The sequence below is a fragment of the Choloepus didactylus genome, chromosome 1 (assembly GCF_015220235.1).
Source record: "Choloepus didactylus isolate mChoDid1 chromosome 1, mChoDid1.pri, whole genome shotgun sequence".
Classification (NCBI taxonomy): Eukaryota; Metazoa; Chordata; class Mammalia; order Pilosa; family Megalonychidae; genus Choloepus; species Choloepus didactylus.
The window spans coordinates 171,666,707-171,693,011 of NC_051307.1; the positions used below are offsets into that span (position 1 = coordinate 171,666,707).

General features: G+C 36.1%; 1 protein-coding gene across 3 annotated transcripts in view; it reads right to left on the minus strand.

Annotated features, from left to right (window-relative positions):
• Positions 1–20,248: 20,248 nt before the first annotated feature.
• Positions 20,249–26,305, minus strand: part of EFHB (EF-hand domain family member B) — a 73,624-nt gene continuing 67,567 nt past the window's right edge. For all 3 annotated transcript variants that reach the window (XM_037828213.1, XM_037828205.1, XM_037828221.1), the window contains 3 exons: positions 24,013–24,225; positions 22,893–23,074; positions 20,249–20,567 (listed from right to left, as the gene is read on the minus strand). In XM_037828213.1, coding sequence (XP_037684141.1) covers positions 20,394–20,567; positions 22,893–23,074; positions 24,013–24,225 — 569 coding nt within the window. In that variant the 3' untranslated portion in view covers positions 20,249–20,393. The remainder of the gene's footprint in view (positions 20,568–22,892; positions 23,075–24,012; positions 24,226–26,305) is intronic.

Here is a 26,305-nt window from a genome sequence, read left to right on the forward strand (position 1 = left end):
GAGACTAAAAGTGAAGATTTCAGCCAATTCCAGTGACCCCACTCTCAGCTAAGAGCTGAGCTTTTCTTTGGCACTGCTATGAATGGAATTGAGCAGAGATGTAGGGAAGGAATTAAGTCATCAGAGTAATTGTGTGTGTGCGTGTGTGTGTGTCTTCATCAATCATCTATAGTTTAAGTATAGAGACCCTGCAGGACTCTGGCATGAGGTCCCAGACTCAAAGTTTCTAATATTTCCCACAGACATCTGAGCTGTGCCAAGTCTTCAATATCCCACTAGATCAGGAAGAATATGATCTTACACATTCTCCAAAATATTTTTCCAGCCCATAACCTCCTTTGAGCTACCTTCTGCAGTTCCAGGATTAGAATTATCATTTTTACTCTAAAGCATGAGTATAATTTAAATGTATAGAGTATCCCAGAACTTTCTAAATAATACATGCCATATCCTCCTCCAATGCCCAAACAAGATCTGAATTTAATAGATTGGGAGACTAAAGTATAGCAAAGTTGTGACAAAATCAAAACCCATACTGGGGCCATGATATCCATGTTCCTGATTTGGAGGTTTGGGATTAGAACCTCCCAAAGTTTCCTTCCCAGCTTGACTAAAATTTATTGTTCCCTCCTCAAACCTGATTCCCTGAAAGCAGAGCTCTCTTCTTTATCAATTTCCGTATCTTTATACATTTTTTTTTTTTTTGCAAAAAAGGAAAGGATGAGCCAGGTTCTTTATCCCTGCTTCCCCACTCCATTAAAAAAAAAAAGGCATATTCAGATGTTGCATCAACTCCTTCAGATATCATGTAATAAGGTAATTCTCACAGGTATAAAAATCATTTAATACATTTTCTCAAGGCTAGCATTACTTCCCAAAATCTCTAATTTCCAAAAGCATGTAGTGAAAAGGAAGGAGGAAGTTAGTTAATACTAAGAAGGATATGATTTACTGGGTTTTGGCTCTTAGAAACTAAAGATGACCATTATTTTCATTCAAATAAAGGGAGACAAAAGGATATCCTAAGACAGAGTTGCAGTGCTCCCAACACATAGTATGTGACCCAGAAATCATCTAGGGTAATAATAATATTTAATGTTTACTCAGGGCTTACTACTTCAGGTATGTGCTACTATTCTATCCTTTAAATATGACATAACTTGGGGTGGTTAATAATTGCCACCAAGTCATAGCTCTAGAAAGTGTTGGACATAAAATTTGAGCCCAGGTGGTCAGATGCCTCCAGGAAAGGAATGCATTTCAATGCAGAAAATGGTGACTGACTGGTTTTTCACTGCAATGAAAATATATTCCCTTCAAGTTTGAAATAATTCAAGTGTCCATAAATGTAGGTAATTTTGATATACCCTGGGAGAATGTAGCCCTAAAACGTAGCTTTTAGCTCCCTTTATATGCTGGAAAATTTAGTTGTCAGTATTGATTAGTCAGGAGTCATTTCCTTCACAGTCAAGACCATTTTAAATCATCTAAAAAAGAAAAACAGCAAATTCGAGAGTGAAGCCCCTTAGTTACACTATGATTATGCACATTTTACTGCCATTTATAGCTCTTTTTCCCTAGGCTCCTTACAATTTTTTATTGACCTACACAGTAGACATTCATTAAATGCTGTGTTGAATGGATGAATGAATGAATAAATGAATGAGAATCATTGCCACTCTCTTGGGCAACTGTTTAAGATGTACTCAAATTAGGTATTCTGAACCTTACTTACCTTTTGCTGGCTAACAAGTTACCTCAAACCTTGGTTGGTTAAAACAATGGCAATGTATCATTTCTCACGATTCTGTGCATTGACTGAGCTCAGCTGGGCAATTTTTCTGGTTCACATGGCTTACTCATGTGATACATTTAGCTAAGAGCTCAGCTTAGGTGCCTCAGTGTTCCTTCACATGGTTTCTCTCCCCATCTGTATCTCATCCTCTAGGTACTCTCCACATGACACCTTTCTATGGCAGACTAGCCTGGACTTCCATTCGGCATGGCAGCTGAGTTCCAAAAGGGAGCCTTCCAAGACGGTAAGCCCCAATATGTGAACACTTAATGAATAGTCATATGGACAAACCCAGAATCAATATGAGAGGAGATTATACATCCATGAATCCTTGAGGGATGGTTCATTTGATGCCACTGGTGTAAAAGTCTACATAGTTGGCCAGCTTGTTTCCACTTATTATCACTTTGGGAATGAACTGGTCTGGAAGTGTAAACTTATGATAGGATCCTTTTAGTTAGAAGTAATGAAAACCCAACTCAAACAAACTAAGGTAAAAACAAAATGTATTGACTAATGTAATTTTAAATTCGGGCATAGTTGGATCCATGTGCTCAAATATTGTCTTTGGGATTCTCTCTCTCTCCATGTTTTGGTCTACTAGACTATTAGCTTTATTTTCTGAAAAAACAATTAACCATGAGATGAAAAAAAAAGTGGTCACCAAACAATCCAGATTTAAATGTCCTTTAGAGCTCACAATCTCAGAAAGGAGGCCTTCTTATAGCTTTGATTTCTCAAAAGATGCTGTTTACCCAGACTCCCCAAAGAAGTTTCTTGCCATCTCAGTGGGTCAGTGGAAAATGTCCCTTTAGTCCCTCTTTCACTAAGACAATGGCCATTTCAGTTACTGCTGCAGCATAACAAATTGCTACAAAACCTTATGGCTTAAAATAACATAAGTAAATATGAAATAAAATAATTTTATTATCTCATGGTTTCTGTGGGTTAGGAGTTCAGGAATGGTTTTGTTGGGCAGTTCTGGCTCAAGATTTCTCAAGTGGTTGCAGTCAGATGGTGATTGAAACTGGAAGGTGTCAGTGGAGAGCAGCTGGGAGCTGGAGAGGCATCTCACTCTCTACATATAGTTTCAGGACTTCTCTGTGAAAATTGGGCTTCCTCATAACATGGTAGCCTCAGGGCAACTGGACAGCTTACATGACAGTGTAGCATCAGTCTTCCAAAAAGTTAGGTTGCATCACCTTTTCTAATCTAGCCCTGGAAGTCATGCAACATCACTTCCAATGCAATCTATTGGTTATGAGTGAGAAACAAGAAAAGGAGAATTAGACTTCAACTGTTGATGAAGGAGGGGTAAACTCCTAGAAGAACAAGTGTACTGAGCAATAATTTGTGGCCATCTTTGGAAATTACAGTCTACTACAGGAGCCCTTAAAGAGCCTTGGCTTAACGCAGAAGGCTCAGTTCTAATGTCCTTCACAAGCCCAGACTATCATGATATCAGGCTGCAAGCATGTTTATCTGACATTTAAAAAAAAACTTTCTCTTTGTTTCTGAGTACCCAAGGATTTCCCTTTCCTTTTTTAGAGAGAATTTTGTAGCTGTTTTTGTACCTTAACCATCAGATCCAGGTGTTAGTGGTGGGAGGAAAAACAGATTTAGTCCAGTACACATGTCCAAAACTGTATTTTCACTCTGCTTATGACCTCTGAAACTTCAGTCCCACTTCGCAAAAGTCTTCTCCACAATTTATCAATTTCTCGTCATTGCTTAACTTGATAGAATCAATCACATAAAACTCTTTAGTTTTCCTTTCTAGTTCTCTTGCCAAAATAAGCCCAGATATAAGCAGCAAAGTGAATTCTGAGCAAAATAAACAAAAAAAACCCACACCTATATGGCAGTGAAACCGCAAAATATAAAAAATAAAGAGAGAGTCTTGAAAACAAGTAGTGAGAAAAAGCATATAACCCACAAAGAAACAAGAGTTAGGCAGAAAGCTGTTGTTTCAAAAATAACAATGGAAATGTAAAAAAAAAAAAAAAAAAAAAAATGATATCATCAGTTCACAGAAGGACAATAATTATCAACCAAAATTCCAAACCAAATTAAAATATTATGCAATTGAAAATGAATTGAAGACAACTGCAGATCATTAGACTGAGCTAATGATTGTAAGCCATTTCAGAAAAAAAGTGCTAAAAGATGTACTTCACAAAGTAGGAAATTAGAACCAGATGGAAAGGGTGAGCTGTAAGAAGCAGTGATGGCATGGGATGGAGAACGTCTTCTTGACCAAAAGGGGGATGTGAAAGGAAATGAAATGGGCTTCAGTGGCAGAGAGATTCTAAAAGGAGCTGAGAGGTCACTCTGGTGGGCACTCTTATGCACAATTTAGACAACCTTTTTTAGGTTCTGAAGAGTTGGGGTAGCTGGTGGTGGATACCTGAAACTATCAAACTACAACCCAGAACCCATGAATCTTGAAGACAATTGTATAAAAATGTAGCTTATGAGGGGTGACAATGTGATTGGGAAAGCCATAAGAACCACACTCCCCTTTGTCTAGTTTATGGATGGATGAGTAGAAAAATAGGGGAAGGAAACAAACAAACAAACAGACAAAGGTACCCAGTGTTCTTTTTTACTTCAATTGCTCTTTTTCACTTTAATTATTATTCTTGTTATTTTTGTGTGTGTGCTAATGAAGGTGTCAGGGATTGATTTAGGTGATGAATGTACAACTATGTAATGGTACTGTGAACAATCGAATGTACGATTTGTTTTGTATGACTGCATGGTATGTGAATATATCTCAATAAAATGAAGATAAAAAAAAGAAGCAGTGATGGGCATAGAAATTGTAAATATATGGGGCAAAATCAGTTCATTTAGAAGTGTTTTCAAATCATTAATGTTCAAACTAAAAAGAAAAATGGCCAAGGCACATCCCTTATAAATATCTCAACATTTTTATCTGATCTATTTGATGATGATTCATATAAACCCTGATTCTTGAGGAAGGGACCACAAGTCCTATAACTATGTATCATTTGGCATCTCTATTAACTATGACAATAGAGACCATATGAATAGTTGATAACTAAACTGTCAAACTCATTTTAGGCATGGCTTTCATCATCATTTGCTAGATTTTCCAAATTATAAAATGTATTGCTTTTAGTTTCTCGCTGTCTTTCCCTCTGCCAAGATGGAGATGCAAGTGAAAAATGAATACTCCAATTCTGGTTTCAGCTCCAACACATAAAGAACTTAGAAGTCATTTCTCCAATCTCTACAATAAGGAAAAAAATTAACAAACTGAAAACAATGACTTTTCTTGGGCCCCTCAGAGAACTGAGGTTGAGGGAAAACTGCCACTCCAAAATCTGGTGATACAGACAAAGTCAAAGAATCACAGTCAAGCTCTGCTTACTTGGAGTAGCAGCTGCTAGACCTATAAACTGTCAAGAACACTGAAATGATAATGTTGATGCACTGCAGAAAGCTGAAGACATTCTATCCTAACAAAGAGAAACTCCTGGGGCTATAGTGCTGGTGGGCCCTACACTTTAAGGTCTCATGGAGAAGATCCAAGAAAGATCCTCTTGTGGGTTTGGCAGGAGAAGGGGAAGAATAATTATACACTCAGAATGGGAGAAATGATACCACTATATTAACACTTGTGAAGATCACAGTGCTGAAATACAGGTCCACCAAAAAACAGATTTAATTATAAGATGACACAATGCTTCTCCTCCCTCATACCTTACCACTACCCCAACAAGCTTCCAGTATAATAACAGTGTTTTACAGCTGAAGGAACTGTAAGACGCAGACACTAAGAAAGTCCTTAGGGAAACCCAAAGACAACAGGGGACACAAAAACAAGGACACTAAAAGAATTTGAAACCTCTGGCAACTGTACCTACAGCTAACTTTAAACATAGCCCAATGCCTAGACAAATTACACATATCCTAACACTAAAGGCCTCTATACTTTTGTTCTTATTACCCGGTACAATTGACCAAGTTTCGACGAGGCATACCAAAAAGAAAAAAGAATGTACTCTGAAGAGATAAAGCAAGCATCAGAACCAGATTCGGATATGACACAGTTGTTGTAAGTACAAGACAGGGAATTTTAAATATCTAGGATTAATATTTTAAGGACTCTAAAGGAAAAAGTAGACAACATGCAAGATCATAAGGGTAAACTGAGAGATGAAAACTCAAAGAAAGAATCAAAAGAAAATGTTAGCTGTCAGAAACAATGTAAAAGAAATTAAGAATGCCTTTGATGGGATCATGGGTAGATTGGACACAGGTGAAAAAATTATCTGTGAATTTGAAGATGGGTTAATAGAAATATCTCAAAATGACATGCAAAGAGAAAAAAGAATGAGAAAGAAGAACATAACATCCAATAAGAGAGGGATATTTTTAAAAAGTGTAACATATGCATAATTGGAATGTCAGAACAAAAGAGAGAAAGACAGAACGGAGCTGAAGAAATATTTGAATTAATAATGACTGAGATTTACCAAAATTAATGACAAACACAAAAACCACAGATACAGGAAATTCAGAGAACACCAAGCAGGATAAATGCACACACACACACACAACTAAACCTAGGCATGTCTGACTGCAGAAACACAAAGACAAAGAGAAAATCTGGAAAGAAGCCGGGGGCGTGGAGGGGAGAACAGCTTGCCTATAGAGGAACAAAGACAAGAATTGCATCGGACTTCTATTCACAAACCATGCAAGCAAGAAGAGAGTAGAGTGAAATATTTAGTGTTGAAAGAAAAAAACCAGCTAGAATTCTATATTCAACACAATTATCTTCAAAAGTGAAGAAGAAACACATTCTTAGACAAACAAAAGCTCAGGGAATTCATCACCAGTAGACCTTCCCTGCAAGGAATATTAGATTCTTCAGGGAGAAGGAAATGATATAGGTCAGAAACTCAGATTTATATAAAGAAGAAAAGAGTGTTGTAGAAGGAAAAATGAAGGTAAAATAAAATATTCTGTTTTTCTTATTCTTACTTGATATAAAAGATAGTGGTCTGTAATAACAATACTGACAATTATGGCATATGGCTAAGTTAAATGAATGACAGAAATGTCTTAGGAATTGGGACTACTCTGTGTTTAAGGTATTACATTAAAATTACACATGAAGCTTATAGACTTAGATTAAGTATTCATTTAAAATGAATATTAGAGTTTAAGAAATTTATTTTCCATGTGCAGCCCCATTTAACTAAAATTTTTCTTCACCCTGTACTCTTGATAGATGATACAACCATAATATGGGAGCAGTGATGGGTCAAAATTTACAAATAAAACAGCATTTTTGTGTGGGAGTTGTCATGAGGCTGTGTTGAATGACTTACAATATGAGATACTGAGTACCCACTGAATGGAATTTGTTCAGCCATTAACATTAATGACCATTTAAATGCATCAGGTATCATTTAAGGTGATTTAACATGAATAAATAAAAGTAATGCTAATGGATTATTTTTTGTTTGACAAAAAAGAAAAAAAAATAGAACTTGTAGGGCAACAGTATAAAAGTTTTCAAAGAATTATAATTGATATGCTGAGAGGAGATAAAATGGAATCATATAAAATGCTTAATTAAAACCAGAGAAGGCAGAAAAAGAAGGGATAAAAGAGAAATGAATAACAAACAAAAAACAGTTACAAACATGGTAGATATTAATCCAACTAAATGTGAATGATCTAAATACACCAAGTAAAAGGCAGAGACTGTCAGAGTAGATAAAATAACAAGATCCAACTATACATTGTCTACATTAAACCCACCTTAAATATAAATACCCACATAGGTTCAAAGTAAAGGGATGGATAAAGATATATAATGCTAACACTAAATTGAAAGAAAGCTGGAGTAGGGGCTTCTGTCTGACCAAGATGGTAGCATAAAATGTTCCTTGAATAGCTAGCAAAAACTGGCAGAGCTATCTTCTTCAGAACTTGAAAACAGTTAAAGAATTGCAGAACTGGGTGAGGGCCAAATCAAGGAAACAGTCTTGATAAAAGGGAAGAGAAACTAGTGGCACAATTTCTGGCCCATCCAGCCCCTACCCAGCATGGTGTAGCATAACCTGCCCTCCTATTATGAATCTCTGGCCCTGCTCTGGAGGGAGCAGAGTAACTCCTATGTACATACTGTAGTACCTGTAGGTCTCTGCCAATCTATCTGGTGGCAGCCTGAAAGAATGAACTAGGAAATACATCTCTGGCTTGCCCTACTAAAACTTGCCTTGCAGGCAGAAACAGCTTGCAGAAGCTAAAGGCGTATAAGAAACAAGTAAAAGCAGCCTAGGGCAAATGATTACCTGCTTTAAGTCATACAATAAAAAACCATGAAAGGGAGAAAGTCTATTTGATAGAGAGTGCGGGGGGGTGGGGGGGGGTGGGATTCCAATTCCTGTAAATAAGGAATTCCTAAGGCCATGAGTGAACACAAGCCCAGGACAAGATGTAAGCTCAGAAAAGAGGGAGAGGACTCTGAACTTCACATTGGCCTTAGGCTGCTTTTCTGGATAGGAGGGTTAAATTCTGAAGGGGAGCTCCAGTCATTGCAAAGCCAATTTGCAAAAACCATGAAAGGCATTTTTCCATTGGTTTCTTTCTTTTTGTTAGGTCCTGGCACTCAAGAAAAGCTCTGTCATATCATTAGCTGGATACAAAATTAAGGAACAGAGAGCTCCCAGAGTTAACACTTTAAAATACTAAAAGGTACAATGTGTAACAAAATATCACATGACAAAGAAACAGAAAATGATAGTCCATACAAAGGAATGTAATAAAAATCCAGAACACATCAGCAAAGAAGACCAGAATATGGGTATACCAAACAATGATTTTGAAAAAAAATGATATTCAATATACTCAAGGAGATAAAGGAAAACAGAGAAAGAACTAAAGGATATCAGGAAAACAATGAATGAACAATAGGAGAATCTCAATAAAAGAGACAGATATTTTTTAAAGGAAAGAAAAAGAAATAATGGAGATGGAAACCACAGTAACTGAAGTGAAAAATTCCCTAGACGGTTTCAACAGCAGATTGGATCTGGAAGAAGATAGAAGACAACATAATTGAAATGATTCAGTCCAAGGAGAGAAAGAATAAAGAATTTAAAAAATGAACAGAGCCTAGCAAATGAGAAGGAACTCAATATGCTACATTACAAAAAAACTAAATAAAAATTAAAGTAGGCATTAATGGAAGAATTGAGGGTCAAACTTACAAAGACTAAATAGCAAGATGGCAGAAGAAAGTCCTTCATTATCAGTAGTTACTTTGTATGTGAATGGCTTAAACTCTCCAGTCAAAAGGCAGACATGGCCAGAATGAATAAAAAAGCATGATCTAGCCATAGGCTGTTTAACAGAAACTAACCTTAAATTCAAAGACATAAATAGGTTGAAATTGAAAGCATGTAAAAATATATACCATGCAAGCAGTAACCAAAAGACAGCTGTGATAGCTATACTAATATCAGATAAAATAGACTTTAAATTAAAAAATGTTTAGGAGAGATAAAAAGGGTACTTATATATTGATAAAGGGGTTAACTAAACAAAAAGACATAACACCTATAAATTGATATGTACCTATCAGAGAAGCGCCAAAATATATGAAGCAAATATTGACAGATTTGAAGGAAGAAATAGACAGTTCTACCTGAATAGTAAAAGACTTTAATACACCACTTTCAGTAATGGATAGAACTTCTAGACTGAGGATCAACGAGGAAATAGAGACTTGAAAAACACTTTAAACCAACTAGACTAACAGATATGTGTAGAACACTTCACCCAACAGCAACAGAATACACATTACAAAACAAGTCTCAAATTAAAAAGCATTGAAATCAAGCCATGTATCTCCTCCTACCACAGTGGAAGGAAGATAAAAATCAAAAACAGAGAAAGAAATGAAAAATTCACAAATATGTGGAATTAAACAACATACTACTAAACAACAAATGACTTAAAGAGGAAATCACAAGGGAAATTAGGAAATATCTTGAGGTAAAGGAAAATAAAAACACAACATACCAAAACTTCTGGGATACAGCAAAGGCAGTGCTGACAGGGAAATTTATGGTTTTAAATGCTTACATTAAAAGAAGAAGAAAAATCTCAAATCAGAGACCACAAAACTTGAGGGACTATAAAAAGGAGAGCAAATTAAACCAAAGTAAGTAGAAGGTAGGAAATAACAGAAATAATTAAGCAAATTAAGCCAAAGTAAGTAGAAGGTAGGAAACTACAGTGGAGATAATAGAATTAGAGAATAGAAAAACAATAGAGTGAATCAACAAAACCAAAAGTAATTTCTTTGAAAATATCAATGAAATTTACAAACTTTTAGCTAGACAGATGAAGAAAAAAAGAGGGCACAAATAGCTAATATCAGAAATTAAAAGGGGGACATTATTGTTGACTCAAAGAATTCAAAAGGGTTATAAGAGGGTATTATGAACAACTATACGCCAACAAATTAGACAGCCTAGATGAAACGGACAAATTCCTAGAAATACACAAACTACCTACACTGATTCAAAAAGAAATAGAAGATCTCAATCAATCAGTAACTAGTAAAGACATTGAATCAGTATTTTAAAAATCTTCCAACAAAGAAAAGCCCAGGACTAGATGGTTTCAGAGAGAAATTTTATGAAACATTCCAGAAGGAATTAAAACCAATCATGCTCAAACTCTTTCAAAAACTGAAGAGAAGAAAGCATTCCCTAATTTATTCTATGAGGCCAACATCACCCTAATACCAAAGATACCGCAATAGAAGAAAACTATAGATCAACGTGTCTTATTTAGGAACATAGACACAAAAATCCTCAACAAAATACTAGCAAACTGAATCCAACAGCACATTACAAAAATAATAAACCAATATAAAGTAGATTTATCCCATGTATGCAAGAGTGTTTCAAATAAGAAAAATCGATTAATGTAATGCACCACATTAACAAAATGAATGCGGAAAAAGTCACACAATAATCTTATTAATGCGGAAATGGCATTTGACAAAATCCAGTCCCTCTTCTTGATAAAAACACTTAGAAAACTAGGAATAGAAGGAAACTTCCTCAATGATTAAACGCATACATGAAAAACCCACAGCTAACATCATACTTAATGGTGAAAGGCTAAAAACTTTCCCTCTAACCTCAGGGACAAGACAAGGATGTCTACTGTCACCATTGTTATTCATTGTTATTCAACATTGTACAGGATATTCTAGCCAGATCAATTAAGCAAGAAAAAGGTATAAAAGGCATCCAAATTGGAAGAGAATAAGTAAAACTTTCCCTATTTTGAAATGACATGTTTCTAGAAACAGAAAATCCTGAAATGTCTACAATAAAAGTTGCTAGAGCCAATGATTTCAGCAAAGTGGTGAGATACAAGGGCACACCCAAAAATCTGTAATGTTTCTATACACGACTAATGAACAGTCTGAAGAAGAAATCAATTTTAAAAATCCATTTGCAATAGCAACTAAAAGAATCAAATCTCTAGGAATAATTCTAGCCAAGAATGCAAAGGACTTGAGCACAGAAAACTACAAAACATTGCTAAAAGAAATCAAAGAAGACCTATATAAATGGAAGGAAATTTTGTGTTCATGAATTGGAATACTAGAAATTGTTAAGAAGTCAATTCTACCTAAAGTGATTTTCAGATTCAATGCAAACCCAGTCAAAATTCCAACAGCATTCTTTGCAAAATGGAAAAGTCAATCATCAGATTCATACCAAAGGGTAAGAGGCTCTGAACAATCAAAGCCATCTTGCAAAAGAACAAAATTTGAGGACTCACACTTCCTGATCTTAAAGCTTATTTCAGAGTCACAGTGATCAAAACAGCATGGTACTGGCACAAGGAGAGTCATGTGAAACAAGGGAATCCAATTGAAAGCTCAGATATCAGCCCTCATATTTATGGCCAGCTGATTTTTGGCTAGGGAGCAAAGACCACTCAATTGGGAAAGAATAGTCTCTTCAACAAATGGTGCTTGGAAAACTGGATTTCCATTTGCAATTTAAAAAAAGGTGGACCCCTTCCCTCACACCATATACAAAAATCAACTCAAAATGGAACAAAGACCTAAATGTAAGAAGTAGAACTATAAAACTCCTAGAAAAATATGTAGGGAAGCATCTTCAAGACCTCTTATTAGGCAATTATTCCTTAGACTTTATATCCAAAGCACAAGCAACAAAGGAAAAAAGAAAGATAAATGGGACCTTATCAATATTGAAAACTTTCATGCACCAAAAGACTTTATAATGAAAGTAAAATGACAACCTATACAATGGGGGAAAAACTTGGAAGCCACATATCTGGATATTCTAATATCCAGAATATAATATCCAGAAGTCCTACAATTCAACAACAAAAAACAGAAAACTCAATTAACAAATGGGCAAAAGACATGAATAGACATTTCTCCATAGAAGATATACAAAAGGCCAAAAAGCACATGAAAGCATGCTGTACATCATTAACCAACAGGGAAATGCAAATCAAAACCAAAATGAGATATCATTTCACACCCACTAGAATGTCTGCTATTAAAAAAAACAGAAAATAACAAGTGTTGGAAAGGATGAGGAGAAATAAGAACACTCATCATTGCTTGTGGCAATGTAAAATGGGACAGCCATCAAGGCAGACAGTTTGGCACTTCCTCAGAAAATTAAGTATGGAATTACCATATGATCCAGCAATCCTCCTTCTAGATATTTACTCCAAAAATATTGAAAGCAGGAACTCAAACACATATTTGCACACTGATGTTCATAGTGGCATTGCTCACAATAGCCAAAAGATGGAAGAAACCCAAGTGTCCATCAACAAATGAATAGATAAGCAAAATGTGGTATATACATACAGTGGAATATTATTTAACCACAGGAAAAAAAAAAACGAAATTCTAATACATGAACAACTTGGATGAAACTCGGAGACATCATGTTGAGTGAAATAAGCCAGACACAAAAGGACAAATATTGTATGAACTCACTGATATGACACAATTAAAATAAGCATGCTCATAGAGTCAGAATCTAGAATATAGGTTACTGGGGGATGGGGTGAGGTTTGGGAATAGGGAGTCAATGCTTGAGTTGTACAGAGTTTCTATTTGGGATGACAGAAAAGTTTTGGGGGATGGATGGTGATGATAGGAACACAGTATTGTGGACATAATTAACAACACTGAATTATATATTTGAATATAATTAAAACAGGAAATGTTAGGTAGTATATATTACTAGAATGAAAAATTTTTTAAATTACATGGAACTGTACAACACAGTGAACCCTAAGGTAAATCATGGACTGTAGCTAACAGTAGAATTATTAAAAATGTGCTTTCACCAATTGTAACAAATGTACCACACTAACGCAAGGTGCTAATAATAGGGTGGTATATGGAAGCCCTGTATTTTATACATGATTTTTCTGTAAACCCTGGGTTGGGAGCATTGAACAGATGAAGCACAGGGGATATTTTAGGGTATTGAATCTATTCTGTATGATACTACAATGGTTGATACAGGACATTATGCATTCATCAAAATTCATGGAACCCTACAGCACAAAGAGTGAACCTTAATGCCCACATCTTAGTTTCTAATACCATTCTCCAATAAAAGCAAGCAGGGCTCCTTGGACTGGGGAAGAAAATATACAAAATAAGCCAGGAGTCTGTTGTTCAAAAACAAAAACTCTACAATGATGGGGGTATGTAAAAGACATATAGGAGCCACTGAAAGAGCTCCCAATGACCAAAGCATGAATAAACAAACAAATTGGGAAGAATAAACAAATCTCCCATACAGAAAAATGGCAAATAATTTATGTGGATACTCTACCCTCAAAGGAAAGAGTCACTTTACAATGAAAAAGGCTGACAAACACTACCTCAGCCAGGTGATCAAGTTCAAAACCAGCAATGATAAGTCATGTTGATAATGAGTACCCTTGACATGATGTGATGGGAATGGCACTTTACCTCTGTCATCTTTTTTCCCAAAACACTTAAACCCAGTCTAATCATGAGAAAAACCTCAGACAAATCGCAATTGAAAGACATTCTACTCCTCAAAACTGTCAACGTCATCAAAACCAAAAAAAGTCTGAGAAAATTCCACAGCCAAGAGGAACCTAAGGAGGTATGACTAATAAATGGAATTGGGTATCATGGAGTTCAGTTAATGATGTATCAATATGGGTTCATTAAATGTAACCAATGCACCCTACTAATGTAAGTAGTTAATAATAGGGGAAACCGGGTGTATTAGTTAGGGTTCTCCAGGGAAACAAAGTCAACAAGAGATATCTAAATATAAGATTTTATAAAAGCGTCTCACGTAACTGTGGGGATGCACGAGTTCCAAATTCTATAGGGCAAGCAGCGAGCTGGCAACTCCAGTGAAGATGTTCGATGAACTCCTCAGGAAACACTTCGCTGGTCAGCCAAAGAAGTGAAGGTCCTCTATCTGTCTCGCTTAAAAGTCTTCAACTGATTGGATTAAATCCAGCTGATTGAATTCTCTCATTGTGGAAGACATGCCCTTCATTGATGTAATCAGCCACAGCTGCAGCAAATTGACTGATGATTTAATAAACCAGCCCTCTGGTTTGTTAACCAGCCACAAATATCCTTGCAGTAACGGTTAGGCCAGTGCTTGGACACCATCACCTGGGCAAGTTGACACATGAGCCTAACCATCATACCAGATGTGGGGAATTTTATTTGCAATTGGTCTGTAAACTAAAACTGTTCTAAAATAAAAAGGTTATTTCAAAAATAAAGTGCATACTACCAAAAAAGAAAGCAAGCAAGCAGAGTGCAGAAAGAATATAAAGACCTAAATGTCTGTATAAACCAGAAGGGTGAATAATTGAGAGCTGATCCACATAAAGCATAGACACAGAATAGCCAGAAAAAGTAAAGACTCGTTACTCAAAGTGTGGTCCCTAACCAGCTGCACCATATCTACCTGGGAGCTTGTTAGAAATACAGAATCTCAGGACCTACTCTGCACCTGCTGAATCAGAATCTGCATTTTAACAAGATCCTGATCCAATATACGTGCACGTTCAAGTTTAAAAGGCACTAGCTTAGAAGATAGCAAGTATAAATTGCCTATTCATCCCTGCCCTCCCCAAACCCCACCCTTCTCCCTTCTCCACATCCCCACTCCCACCCACCCCCACGTCCCGCTGGACAAAATCCTCCTATCTGTAAATCTCAAGAATTCAGAGTTTCTGACAGTGCAAATTTACTACAAAAGTTGAGCTTAACTGACCAAGGGTTCTGATCATGAAAATATTTCCAACAGGACAAACTATAGGCTGGTTCTCTGGACAAAGACAGCATTCTTAGCTCTTAATTTAAATCTGTTTACCACCCTCTGGCAGACTTAGAGGATTGTTATGGGGAGTGTCATTTTTAAATTACAAGTGAGTATTGATCAGTTCAAAGTATTGATATTCATGAGCTCATTCCAGGAGAGAATGAGAAAGGCTTTTCTTCTGCCCAAGTAAAGGTGTGTTCACCTCTACAGAGTGGAAAATCAGGCAAAGTAATTACAGGTAGAAAAAGGACTATAAGCTCCAGATTACTCCCAGGAAACATTTCTTAGTCTAAATACACTTTTTAATTAGCTCTTCCAATAGCATCATGCTAATTGACTAATTTGGGAATGATATGAGACCCCATGTGCTTTAAAGAAAATCTGTTTGTTGATGTATTTATTTGCAACTGAGACAACCTTATTGCTGGCAGAACAGACATCATTAAAGCAGAATCACCTGCTTATTTTAACCAGGTTTTTTTTTAAATGAATACACACGAATTGGATTACCTCTAGGGTTTCAGGAAGAAGTATTAGCATTTGAGTGATGAGAAATTGCCACTTAGCTGAGAAATAAGTGAGCTTTAAATAGATGCCATTATTTTTTACAAGGTTATTATTGTAAATGTTTCATAATAGAAGAAATGCCCTTCAAGTATATTCTCATTGTTAGTTTATAATAGGGGTGTTAACCTCTAACTAGCCCAGCTCTTCACGTCAAGCCGCAGTGAGTTTTCGTAAGTGGTTATCGCATAAAATAAAATCACCCTTTATTGGCCCACATAATATTTCCAACAAGATTCCTGGTTTGTTAGCTATGCTGTGAACAAGATGAATTAAGTTTATTTGCCTACGCTAGGAAACAGTGGCTTTTTAAAGTTTTATGGATTTAACATATTTTAGTATTAAACAGACTATCCTGAACACTAAGAAAATATGATTTGGTTAAGAATATGGTGATATATTTAGATATTTTTCTCACCTGAATAGTTCACACTGTTTTATGTGTATCCTGAGAGACGACATTCTATTATCCAAACAAACTTCCCCTCTAGTTTGCTATTTTAAATGTTCCTTTCTAGCTTAAATTACTGCCACTAAATAATAAAAGAAGTTGTATGGATCACCCTGGATTTTGGAAAGTGCAACGGTAAACAATCTCCTTCCTCCACCTGAACCTCTCTTTTTATCTGAGCTTGCAGCAGCTATTCTGCAATTTGCTCAAGCTGGCAGCTCCGTTTAGAAATGCTAGGGTTCCCCCTACTGTTGAAAATGGGGAAAAACTTTTCTTTGCCTCTACATTCAGAGATCAAGGTTTGTCCAAAAAGGATACATAACCAAAGTACAGATAAGAGATATTTAGTCAGATGGATGGGTGGGTGGATGGGTGGGAGAGCAGGAAGCATGAACAGATAAATAAACCTACCTGATAGATATATTTAGAAATTTGGAGTTAGAAACTACTTTAATGTTCACCTGATATAGAAATCCATCTTGGGAATGAAGGTTTGGAGGGGTGGGGGTAAGAGGGAAATATCACATGACCAAAAATATAGTGTGTGCATTTTTCTAAAATGATAGTGTGTACCTTTCATCATGATTTCAAAGGGATATGTGACCTAGACCACTCTGCCATCTGTCGTCTTTCTTAGTATGTCAATGTCCATGTTGGTGATCCACCTACTCAATACCTGACTTCTCACTTCTTGAGCTACTTTCCTTCAATGACCCTTTCCTCCATCTACTTTGACCACCCAGTCTCAGGTCACCCCCTAAACAATAATTCTACCATCTCCAGAATCTCACGTTCAAGCAATCCACTCTCTAATTCCCCAACTTCCATTTCTCTGGCTTATTTCTTATAGAACTCCCTCTTCACAATTCCTTGACCCACTGGGATGCCCAGTCCATTGACTCTACCATTTTTTGCTACACGCTCTATTGCTGAACATCCTCCTTATCGACTTTAGATTCCACGGTACATCACTAGAATCACTTCCTTGTATACACACAACTCCTGTGTCCCCTTCTCCCTCCATTTTATTGCCCAGGTGAAATTCCAAACCTAGAAATAAATGGTCAATTTCTCCATTTATTCCAGATCCAAAGCCCAGCATCAGCATATGAAGAAAACTCACTGGAGAAAAACAAAACCAAATGATGAGGCCTCAGCTTATATTTATGATCACAAAATTCACGAGAGCTCTATTTCCCCAGTCAACTCACTGCTCCATTCTCTGAGACAATTATTTCTTCCTTCCTCACCTTTCTTTCAGCCCTCAACATATCCTCTCCCTTCTTAATCTTAGTTGATGATTCTTTATATACACAGCCTGCTTTCCTCTCTTATTGAAATGGACATTTGTCTCAGAGAAACCCATCCACTTTTACATGGATCCTAAGAAATAAGAAATAAGCCATCTCCCCAACCTAGAACTTTGCTCCTGCATCACACATCTGTTGTTCTCAACTGTGCAGTTCCCATCAATACCAAATGTACTGTAACATCTCTCATAATTTAAAAGGCTTTATTTCTCTGTCCCCTTTATAGCAAATTCTCTTAAAGATCTTTCGAAACTCACTATCTCTATTATTCACCTCCTTGTCTTTAATTGAACTGTGATCTCCACCACTGGCACCAAAAGAGCTATTGTCAGGGTTACCAGTGGTATCCACATTGTCAAACTTCACGGTCAATTCTCAGGTCTTATCTCTATTTGACCTCCTAACAGCATTGACAGTTAATTTCTTCTTCCTTCTCAAAACACCTTCCTTACTTTGCTGAGGGCTCCATAAATAAATGTTGAATGAAAGATCCCACAACTATTAAGAGTTTGAATTTAAAAACAGACCCCCAATCAATGTACATATGAAAAAAAAATGAGACCCTTTATTTTTTTTAATCTAAGTTTTACACAGCTAGTATTTGACTTAGACAAAAGTTGGCATGGATGGTTCAATCTTTGTTTCAATCTTATTCCAATATCCTGTGAAAGGTTGCATTTATTGTCAATCTTCAATTCAGTAAGGATATTTTTTCATTAATTCCCCAAATATTTATTGAGCAAATACTGTATACCAAGCAGTGTGGATCCAGAGAGTTACCAAATTTGGATTATGTCCTCAGGAAAATCACACCATAAATAAAATAGAAGAAGCATGTATATAACTAATGATCACACAAAATATGATCATTATCTTGGGGAGATATAGAAAGAGCTAAGAGAATTCAGAGGAAAGGCAGATTATTTTCAGCTAGAGAATCATTTTGGAAAAATTTGTGGCAAAATTATATCTTGAACTACTTAAAGAATAGGGAGAATTTAGACATAGAGAAGGTGGGATATGGAGGTGGAAGGATTTCCAGGAAAAGCTGTGAACATGAAGTAGGCTGGGGAGAGGGAGTGTCATAGGAACACCACGTAGTTCAGTTTTTCAGGGGCAAAGGATAAATGAAAATGGGTGGTATAAAATGAGGTAGAAAAGAAATATTAGGGACAGAATATGTAGAGTCTTAAAATGTTTGGCTAAGAATGTACATTTTATTCTCTACCAGAAATGGGAGCACTATTGAAAGTTTTAAGGCATGGTAGTCACAGTAACATACAGAATGACATAGCAGCAGAGACTAGAGGTAGATAAACTAATCAAAGGGATGCGGATGAGCTATTAAACAAGAAGAATGCTAGTGAATGGAAAGACGGTGACAGTACAGATATTCCAGAAATTGAATGGGAATGATGGGATGCAGGAATAAAGAACTGATGACTTGAAGTTGAGTTTAGAGCTAGGCTTAGCATAGAATGAGATAAGATGCCAATTCTCCATCAAATTGATCTATACATTTGACACAATTCCAACCAAAATCTAAGTAAATTTTTGTGAAAGTCTAGAAGCTGATTTTAAAATTTTAAAAAGAAAGGCAAAAGAACTAGAATAGACAGAATAATTCTGAAAGAGAGCAAAGTTGGAGGACTCATACTAACTGATTCCAAGAATTACTCTAAAGACACAGTTATCAAACCAGTGTGGTATTACAGAAAGGATAGACATCTAAGTCAGTGGAGCAGAGTAGAGTCTAAAAATAGATGCATACAAATATGCCAATTGATTTTTAACAAATGCTGGGTAGGAAAGAAAGACACTTCATAATAAAAAAAATAAATGCTGACGGGGCTTCTGGTGCAGATTTCTAAACTTTGCAAGAACAAATTGTGTCTCAAATGTCACTCTCTCAGAAAAGAATAAAGTAAGAATAGTGCAATTTTTAGCCCAAATGTAGTAAATGCCTATTGCCAAGATTAACCTCATTTCTCCCGAATAGGATTAAGTTCATAGGTGGTGAACTCTGGCTAACTCACCATCTTGTTGAGGCTGAAATCAAGATTTTATCCATCTATGTCCTTCACTCTGATCCTTTGGGTCTCTGCTGTGGCTTAGGCAACAATACAGACAGGGTTCTAGAAATACAATTTTTTTAAGTTTGCTGGTGCTATGAGATCTTGTATGTTTTACTAAATCTTTGACCGTCTAAAACAGAGGAAAGGAGTGATTCAACACAATCTGCTGCTTAGAACTCTTTAAAGCTGTATCAAATGGTAGGTAGGCTGCTGCTTCTTCAGATACATCAAGGACAACATGTTTTTCTGAGCATCTAAATATATTAAGAACTAATGGCTATTATGCAATTGTTGGAACTCAATGTTTTGCTATCTAAAATGTGCCCCTTGTGATTAACTGTGTTTTCTTCAGATGCTAATAGAGACTAAAAGCCCTGTAAGCTAACCCTATCACAGAGAAGCCTAAAGAGAAATATAACAAAATATTGAAGGTTTTAAACTTGCAAACTTAGTATCACAAATCTGATTTTGAATTTCAGAGAACCAAATAGAATTCTTAGGCCTACCAAATGTTACCAAATGTCTGTCATCTTTCTGAACTATGCTTTTGGTAAAGTTGAAGATTAACTTTCCAAGTGCTTGTCAAGTTCTTGGGTGCTTCAGAGAAAACAAATAAATTTTCAAGTCTAAAATCGAATTTATTAGCAACACAAATAGGCATATGAGTCCTACACCACAGTGATTGTAGAATTACAACATAATATCTAAAACCAGAGTAGATTTGAATATTTTAGTTGAGCACTAAGTATGCAGATTTAACAATTCTTTTGTTTAAATGAATGGACTCCAAAAATATCACATAGGTGTTTTATACTTGATCCGGTCTGCATGCTGTAGCTCATCCAGAACGTTTCTGATGTTCTCTATACAAACTTCTCCACTGTGATGCTTTTTTGATGCAAGATTCCATACATTTTCAAATTCTTCATCTGAAAGCTTGACACCAATATTACATAATATCCGTGCAATCTAGAAAAAAAAATTTTAAGTCAGACCAAGATGCAGATGTTTTAAAATGTATGTTTTTAAAAATATATTTATAACATCTGAGACCATGGATATTTATCCCAAAAAAAAAAGGTGTACGTGTGTGTGTGATTGTGTGTTTGTCTATTATAATAAGCAAATATCAAAATTCCAGTACTTACAGTTCAGGAATCATTTTATTAATATGACTATGAGGGCATTCATTAATATGAATATGAGGACTGAATATCAAACTAGATATGAGGTAATATATAAAATTACTTTTAACTCTGTTTCTGATTATTTTAAAGAGAGGCAGCAAGATTCAAGTAGACAGAGTAAAAGAATCAGTGATAGGAGACTTGCTGGATTTGGGTTCTTTCTCAGTCACTTGCTGTCTTTATGATCTTGTGTATGTCACTCAAGTCCCTGGAATATTAGTTTCCTCTTCTTTCAAATAGGAACATTTATGAAATGTATCTAATTGGCCTGTTACAACTTTAACTATAATTGTGGGTGTGCAAATGCCAGAGAATAAGTGTCCATGCTGAAAATGGAGCACACTGAGAACCAGTATAGTTTGGATTATTAATAATGTCTCTGCAGTGATAATTATTAAAAGAGATGAAACAGGGTGGGGGGAGGGGAACATGCTTATTATGTCCCAGGAAAAATATAAGAAAGGGAAGATTAGAATCAGTAGGGGGAAGAAAGGTTAGAAAGAACAGAGTAAATAAAAGATGTGGGAAAAAAATGAAACATTTTCAAAAGGGAAAAACATTTACTATGAAGCACACAGAAAAAAGCAAAGAGGAAAACGAAAAGAAAGGTTGGATAGTGAATAGGAAAGTCAAAGAATAGAATAGTTTCAGAATACATCCACTAAACAGACCCTCAACAATTAAAAGGTCTGCTAGAAATGATGTGCCTTTGTGGAAAATAAGAAATGTAAGCAAATACACCTGAAATTCAAAAAAGCAGAACTGTCAGCAACTCTAGCTATACAGTAAAAAACACCTCAATATCTCTGTGCATAGCTTCTATTTTTTTCCCACACAGCGGTAGGTAAAGAATGCTTCCCAGAGTGAACTCTTGAAGTGGTCAAGTCAGTCTTGAGCTTCCCAGAAGTTCTCCCCTGCCTGCTTTCTCAGTTCTTCCCTAGTTCAGCAACCTGTCAGTAGGGTATCACAAGGGATTTATTAGCTAATACTTTAACTGAAACCCATCCATCATCAAGTTAACATTATCACCCAAGTTGGCCTTCAACTTCTTACTTTTTATCTAGATTTATGAGATAAACAATGACTTCCCAGTTAAAAGAATTTTAGGCATCATGAAGCAAGCAGAAGACTTCTGTTGCTTTAGTAACGTTGAAGTTCTATTAGGCTGAGGGAAGAGAAAATACAGTCTGGGGTGTCTCTTCTCTGACCCCCTGGGGATGATCCTCAGTTTCTTTGCCGGGGTCCAGCCAGCAAGCAACAGCCTCTGAGTTTCCCTTCCTTCCTCCCTTGCCTCAGCTGGAATAAAGTGTGGGAATGAATCGGGTATTGATTAGGTTAGCATGTAGTAAGTTTTCAAGCCACCAAGGTACAAGACTGATGGACCACATCTGAAATCTCTTCATATCATTTCTAGCTGTGGATATAAAGGCTCTGATGAAGCAGTTACTCCCTGTATCACATCCAGCTTTTCATGCTGCTCTAACCAAGCACTGCTATTAATCCTTGGCCTTCAGAATGCCAGTGGCTGTCCTGACCTAGCTGGTTGCTCCCAGTGGATCACCTGGGATATAGGAACCATGTTTTCTGAGTCAAAAAACCACAAGATACTCAGCTGACATGGTGTGACAATAGGATACAATACTTTAAGCCGATGCTTGTTCCAGCTATTCTGAGATATACGGTAACAGTATGTAGGAAGGGTGGCAGAGTAGCCCTCCCCATGCTGACTCTTTGGTTCCTGAGCTCCAAGACCATAAAGATATTCACACCAAGAAGGGATTGATCCATTTTCCTTTTCTTAACTTAGAATAGTGTTCAGGAAAACATTTTTCTTTTCACACATGGGCCATATTGAATATATGACATGACATACGCTTCCTATCATAGAATAAATTCTATTTCAAGAATTGTACCAAAATGTAACAACCAAATTAAACAGTATTCATCAAGAATCCTTTATTCTGGCAGTCCTGATGACTTTTGGAATATAACAGCTCAAATTTTGAAAAGTTTAAAATATTAGTCATTGATAAATAAACATTTCCCTCTTTATGCATTTTTGTGAAGTTGACATTTCTTGAAACTCTTTTCAAATAATAAGCTGTACCTCTTCCTTTGATCTGGTCTTGAAGAAGTCTCTTTCAAACACTCCTTTCTGACTGAAGATGGTAGGATGTAGTAATGAATAAGCATTGCCCTCTTCACCATAATTAGTCCTATCACTGATACGACGAATCCGGGGGGCGGGAATATCAGACCGAATGGTTGGAACCCCATAGATAGGATAACCTAGATTATCAATGAAGGGAGAAGGCAGATATCTTAAAACTGTACTGTACAATGCAGTAGGCACCAGTCATATATGGCCATTGAGCACTTGAAATGTGGTTAGTCCAAACTGAAATGTGCTATAAGAGTAAAATATACACCAAATTTTGAAGATTTTGTACAAAATAAAGAATGTAAAATAGCTCATTCATAATTTTATATTGATTATAAATTGAAATGATAATGTCTTGGATATATTGAGTTATATATCCAAGAATGTTATTAAAATTAAATTTCACCTGTTGATCTTTTAATGTGGCTACTAGAAAATTTAAAAATACACACACCTCTCTCACGTCTATTGAATTAGACAGTGCTTTTCTAAAGGAAGCAGCATAACTCACTACACCAAAATGTATAGCATATCTATAAATCCAGTAAAGAAAAATACGCAAATCCTTAACAGTGTCCTTAGGCCCAGGAACTGTTCTTGACTAACCAAAAAAAAATAGTCTTTCTTAATAACCAATATCCGTCATGCTTGGGAAATGGGGAATAAAGATGTGAAAATCATTTTCAAAGAGTTCTTCAAACATGTGAAGGCAAATATGCATGGAACGAAGAATCAAATGGCTAAAATATTTCCTAACACTTAGCGAAGTCTGACTCACCGCAAGGTATATCATTCAATTTTCTAATCTACAATGGCTTCATGTTTATTAAAATGAAGAGAATCGTTTTACTTGGGTCATCAGTAACAATAGCTCAGAGTCCAGCTAACAATTATTGAGACTCCCTAGATACTTACAATAAAGAAATGAATGAAAGGTTCTATGCTTTGGGAAAATTACAGTCTAATGGAGATAGAGGCTGGGAACAATGCAAGGACAGACAAAGGACACATCTCTTCCGAGTAGACTGATCCTTTTAAAGCTCAACAAATAATGTGACAAACTCACAAACAGAAGGAATGGCTCCTACAACTGCATTGATCTCAGAAGACGTTGTCTTATAATGATCAGAAACTTTATCGCTTGGTCTCAGAAGTGTCCGAAGTGTCTTTTCTGAACTCCCTGGTTCTTTTAGGACGATATCTTCAGGCTTTATCAGGAGAGTTGGTTCTGATTCTTGAACATTAGCTTCGGCAGGGTATGTACAATCGGGTTTTCTGCCTTTAAGCAAAGAAGTGAAGACAAAAGTACAGGAAAAAATTACCACTTGGTGCTTGCTGCTTTGTGACAGGATAAGTTTTCCCATTTAGTTCCTTCTTGCTAATGGAAACTGAGCTGATGCCAACAGCCACTGTGGAAGAACAAGTTCAGGCCAACGTTTTACACCAGGAAATTTGAACATGGCCTGTTGTTTCTTCTTACCACTCCACTCAATTTACTTTAGAATAAAGACCAAAGGTAAATATAAAAGTTAGGTTATTCTTTCCTCTTTTTTTTTTTTTTTTTTTTTTTTTGTATTAGAGTATATTTTCATATTTAACTTGAGAAATTATAGGATTACCCAAGTTGTTCCCAGGACTGTGCCTCAGGGAGAGATAAGAGAAGACATCTTTGGAGTTGTTGCCAAATTCCATGCATAACCTGATCATGGTGTTGCAACATCCAGGGACAAAATAAGAACTCACTGTGAGCTCAGGGACTGATTATATAACAAGCCCCCTACACATCAGTATGCAAAAGAAAACCCTTAGGTGGAGTGAAAATGTAACCTCATTTGCAGATTGGCTTTGCTAAGTCAATTCTGAGATTTAGGAGCAAATTCCTGAGAAGTCTTTTTTCAAAAAGCTGGTACAATCACAGATACCTCTAGAGGGCACTAAAGTATTTCGTACTCTAGAAGAACTCTAAAGTTTCTGTGGAAACTGGGAACTATGCAAGGACAGACAGTATCAGACAGGGTTGTGGACCGTGACAAACCAGGAAAGAAGTATGCATCCCTCATTCAGCTCCTGTCATACGTTGTCCTGAAAGCATGCAATCCTGTTGTTTAAATCCTTTAATTTTCCCTAAAATAGGCAGAAATCCTAAAAAAATATGAAAAAAGTTGCTCAGAAAATTTTGAAAGCCACTGTCTTACAATATTTACTCCTTTCCTCCAGGCAAGGTCGACAGTAAAATAGAATTTGATATTAGAAAATTCCTGGCAAAATATTCCTCATTCCAATCCAGTGACCATTAGCTTGCCATTAGCTTGCCATTAGCTTGCAGTCTCCACCCTGAAATCCTTAAGAGAAGGTGAAAATCCTCAGGAATGCCACTGAAAATGGCTGAGGTGGTCAGGCCCTGAAACTAGGAACAATTGGAAGAACCATCTGGTTTGAAAACAGACTTCTGCTTTCCCCCACTTTATGAGTTTTGCCAAGAGGGAAAAAAAACTCTGTCACACACACACACACACACACACACACACACACACACACACCCTTTATTTCTGAAAGGATTGGGGTACAGTTGTTTTCTATAAAAAGCTTCATTAGATCAAAAAGATTCTGCTGCTAACCTAATGAATAGACTAGAAAGGTTGTCCCAGGACTTGGCATTGCAGAAAGGCATGGCCCAGGAAAAAGGGTGGAAACACTAGTGTCTTCATTTTTTAGAACAGAGATGTTCCAAGAGGAAATAAAAATGTAACCATCCTTTAAAAAAAAATTAAACCTCTCTAATAGTCAAGATATGAAAAGTAAAGCAAACTTGAAGTATCATTATATACTGACTAAATTAGAAACAACGCTTGTATTGACACTCAATAGTAGCAAGGTTAGAGTAAAACTTCACAGCTTGAGCTAAAAAAAAATTGCAAATTGGTACAATCATTTAGAAAAAGAAAATGAAAACATAGAGTTACTTTGGGGACAATTATAACATTCATAAGAAATGATATATAATTAGAAGAGGAAAGCTTTTGGAGAGATGATATTCATAGCATTACCCATATTATTTTCAAAATATCTGGAAACAACCTAAATTTCAAAGGATGGGGAAATGGTTTAGTAAATCATAGCACATCAGCATGACAGACTGAAAATGAAGTTTACAGAAACCATAAAAATATCTCTTCTTTAGATAAATTTGAAAATCAAATTTTAGAAAACCAAAAAAAAATGTTTGTATATACACACACTAAATATATTTCATGTTTAATGACATGTATAAACATGAAAATATTTGAATTAAAGGCACAGACTGTAGTGTTTTTCATTTTCTTACAAATTTTAAAAGACAAAATTTTCTTCTATCAAAT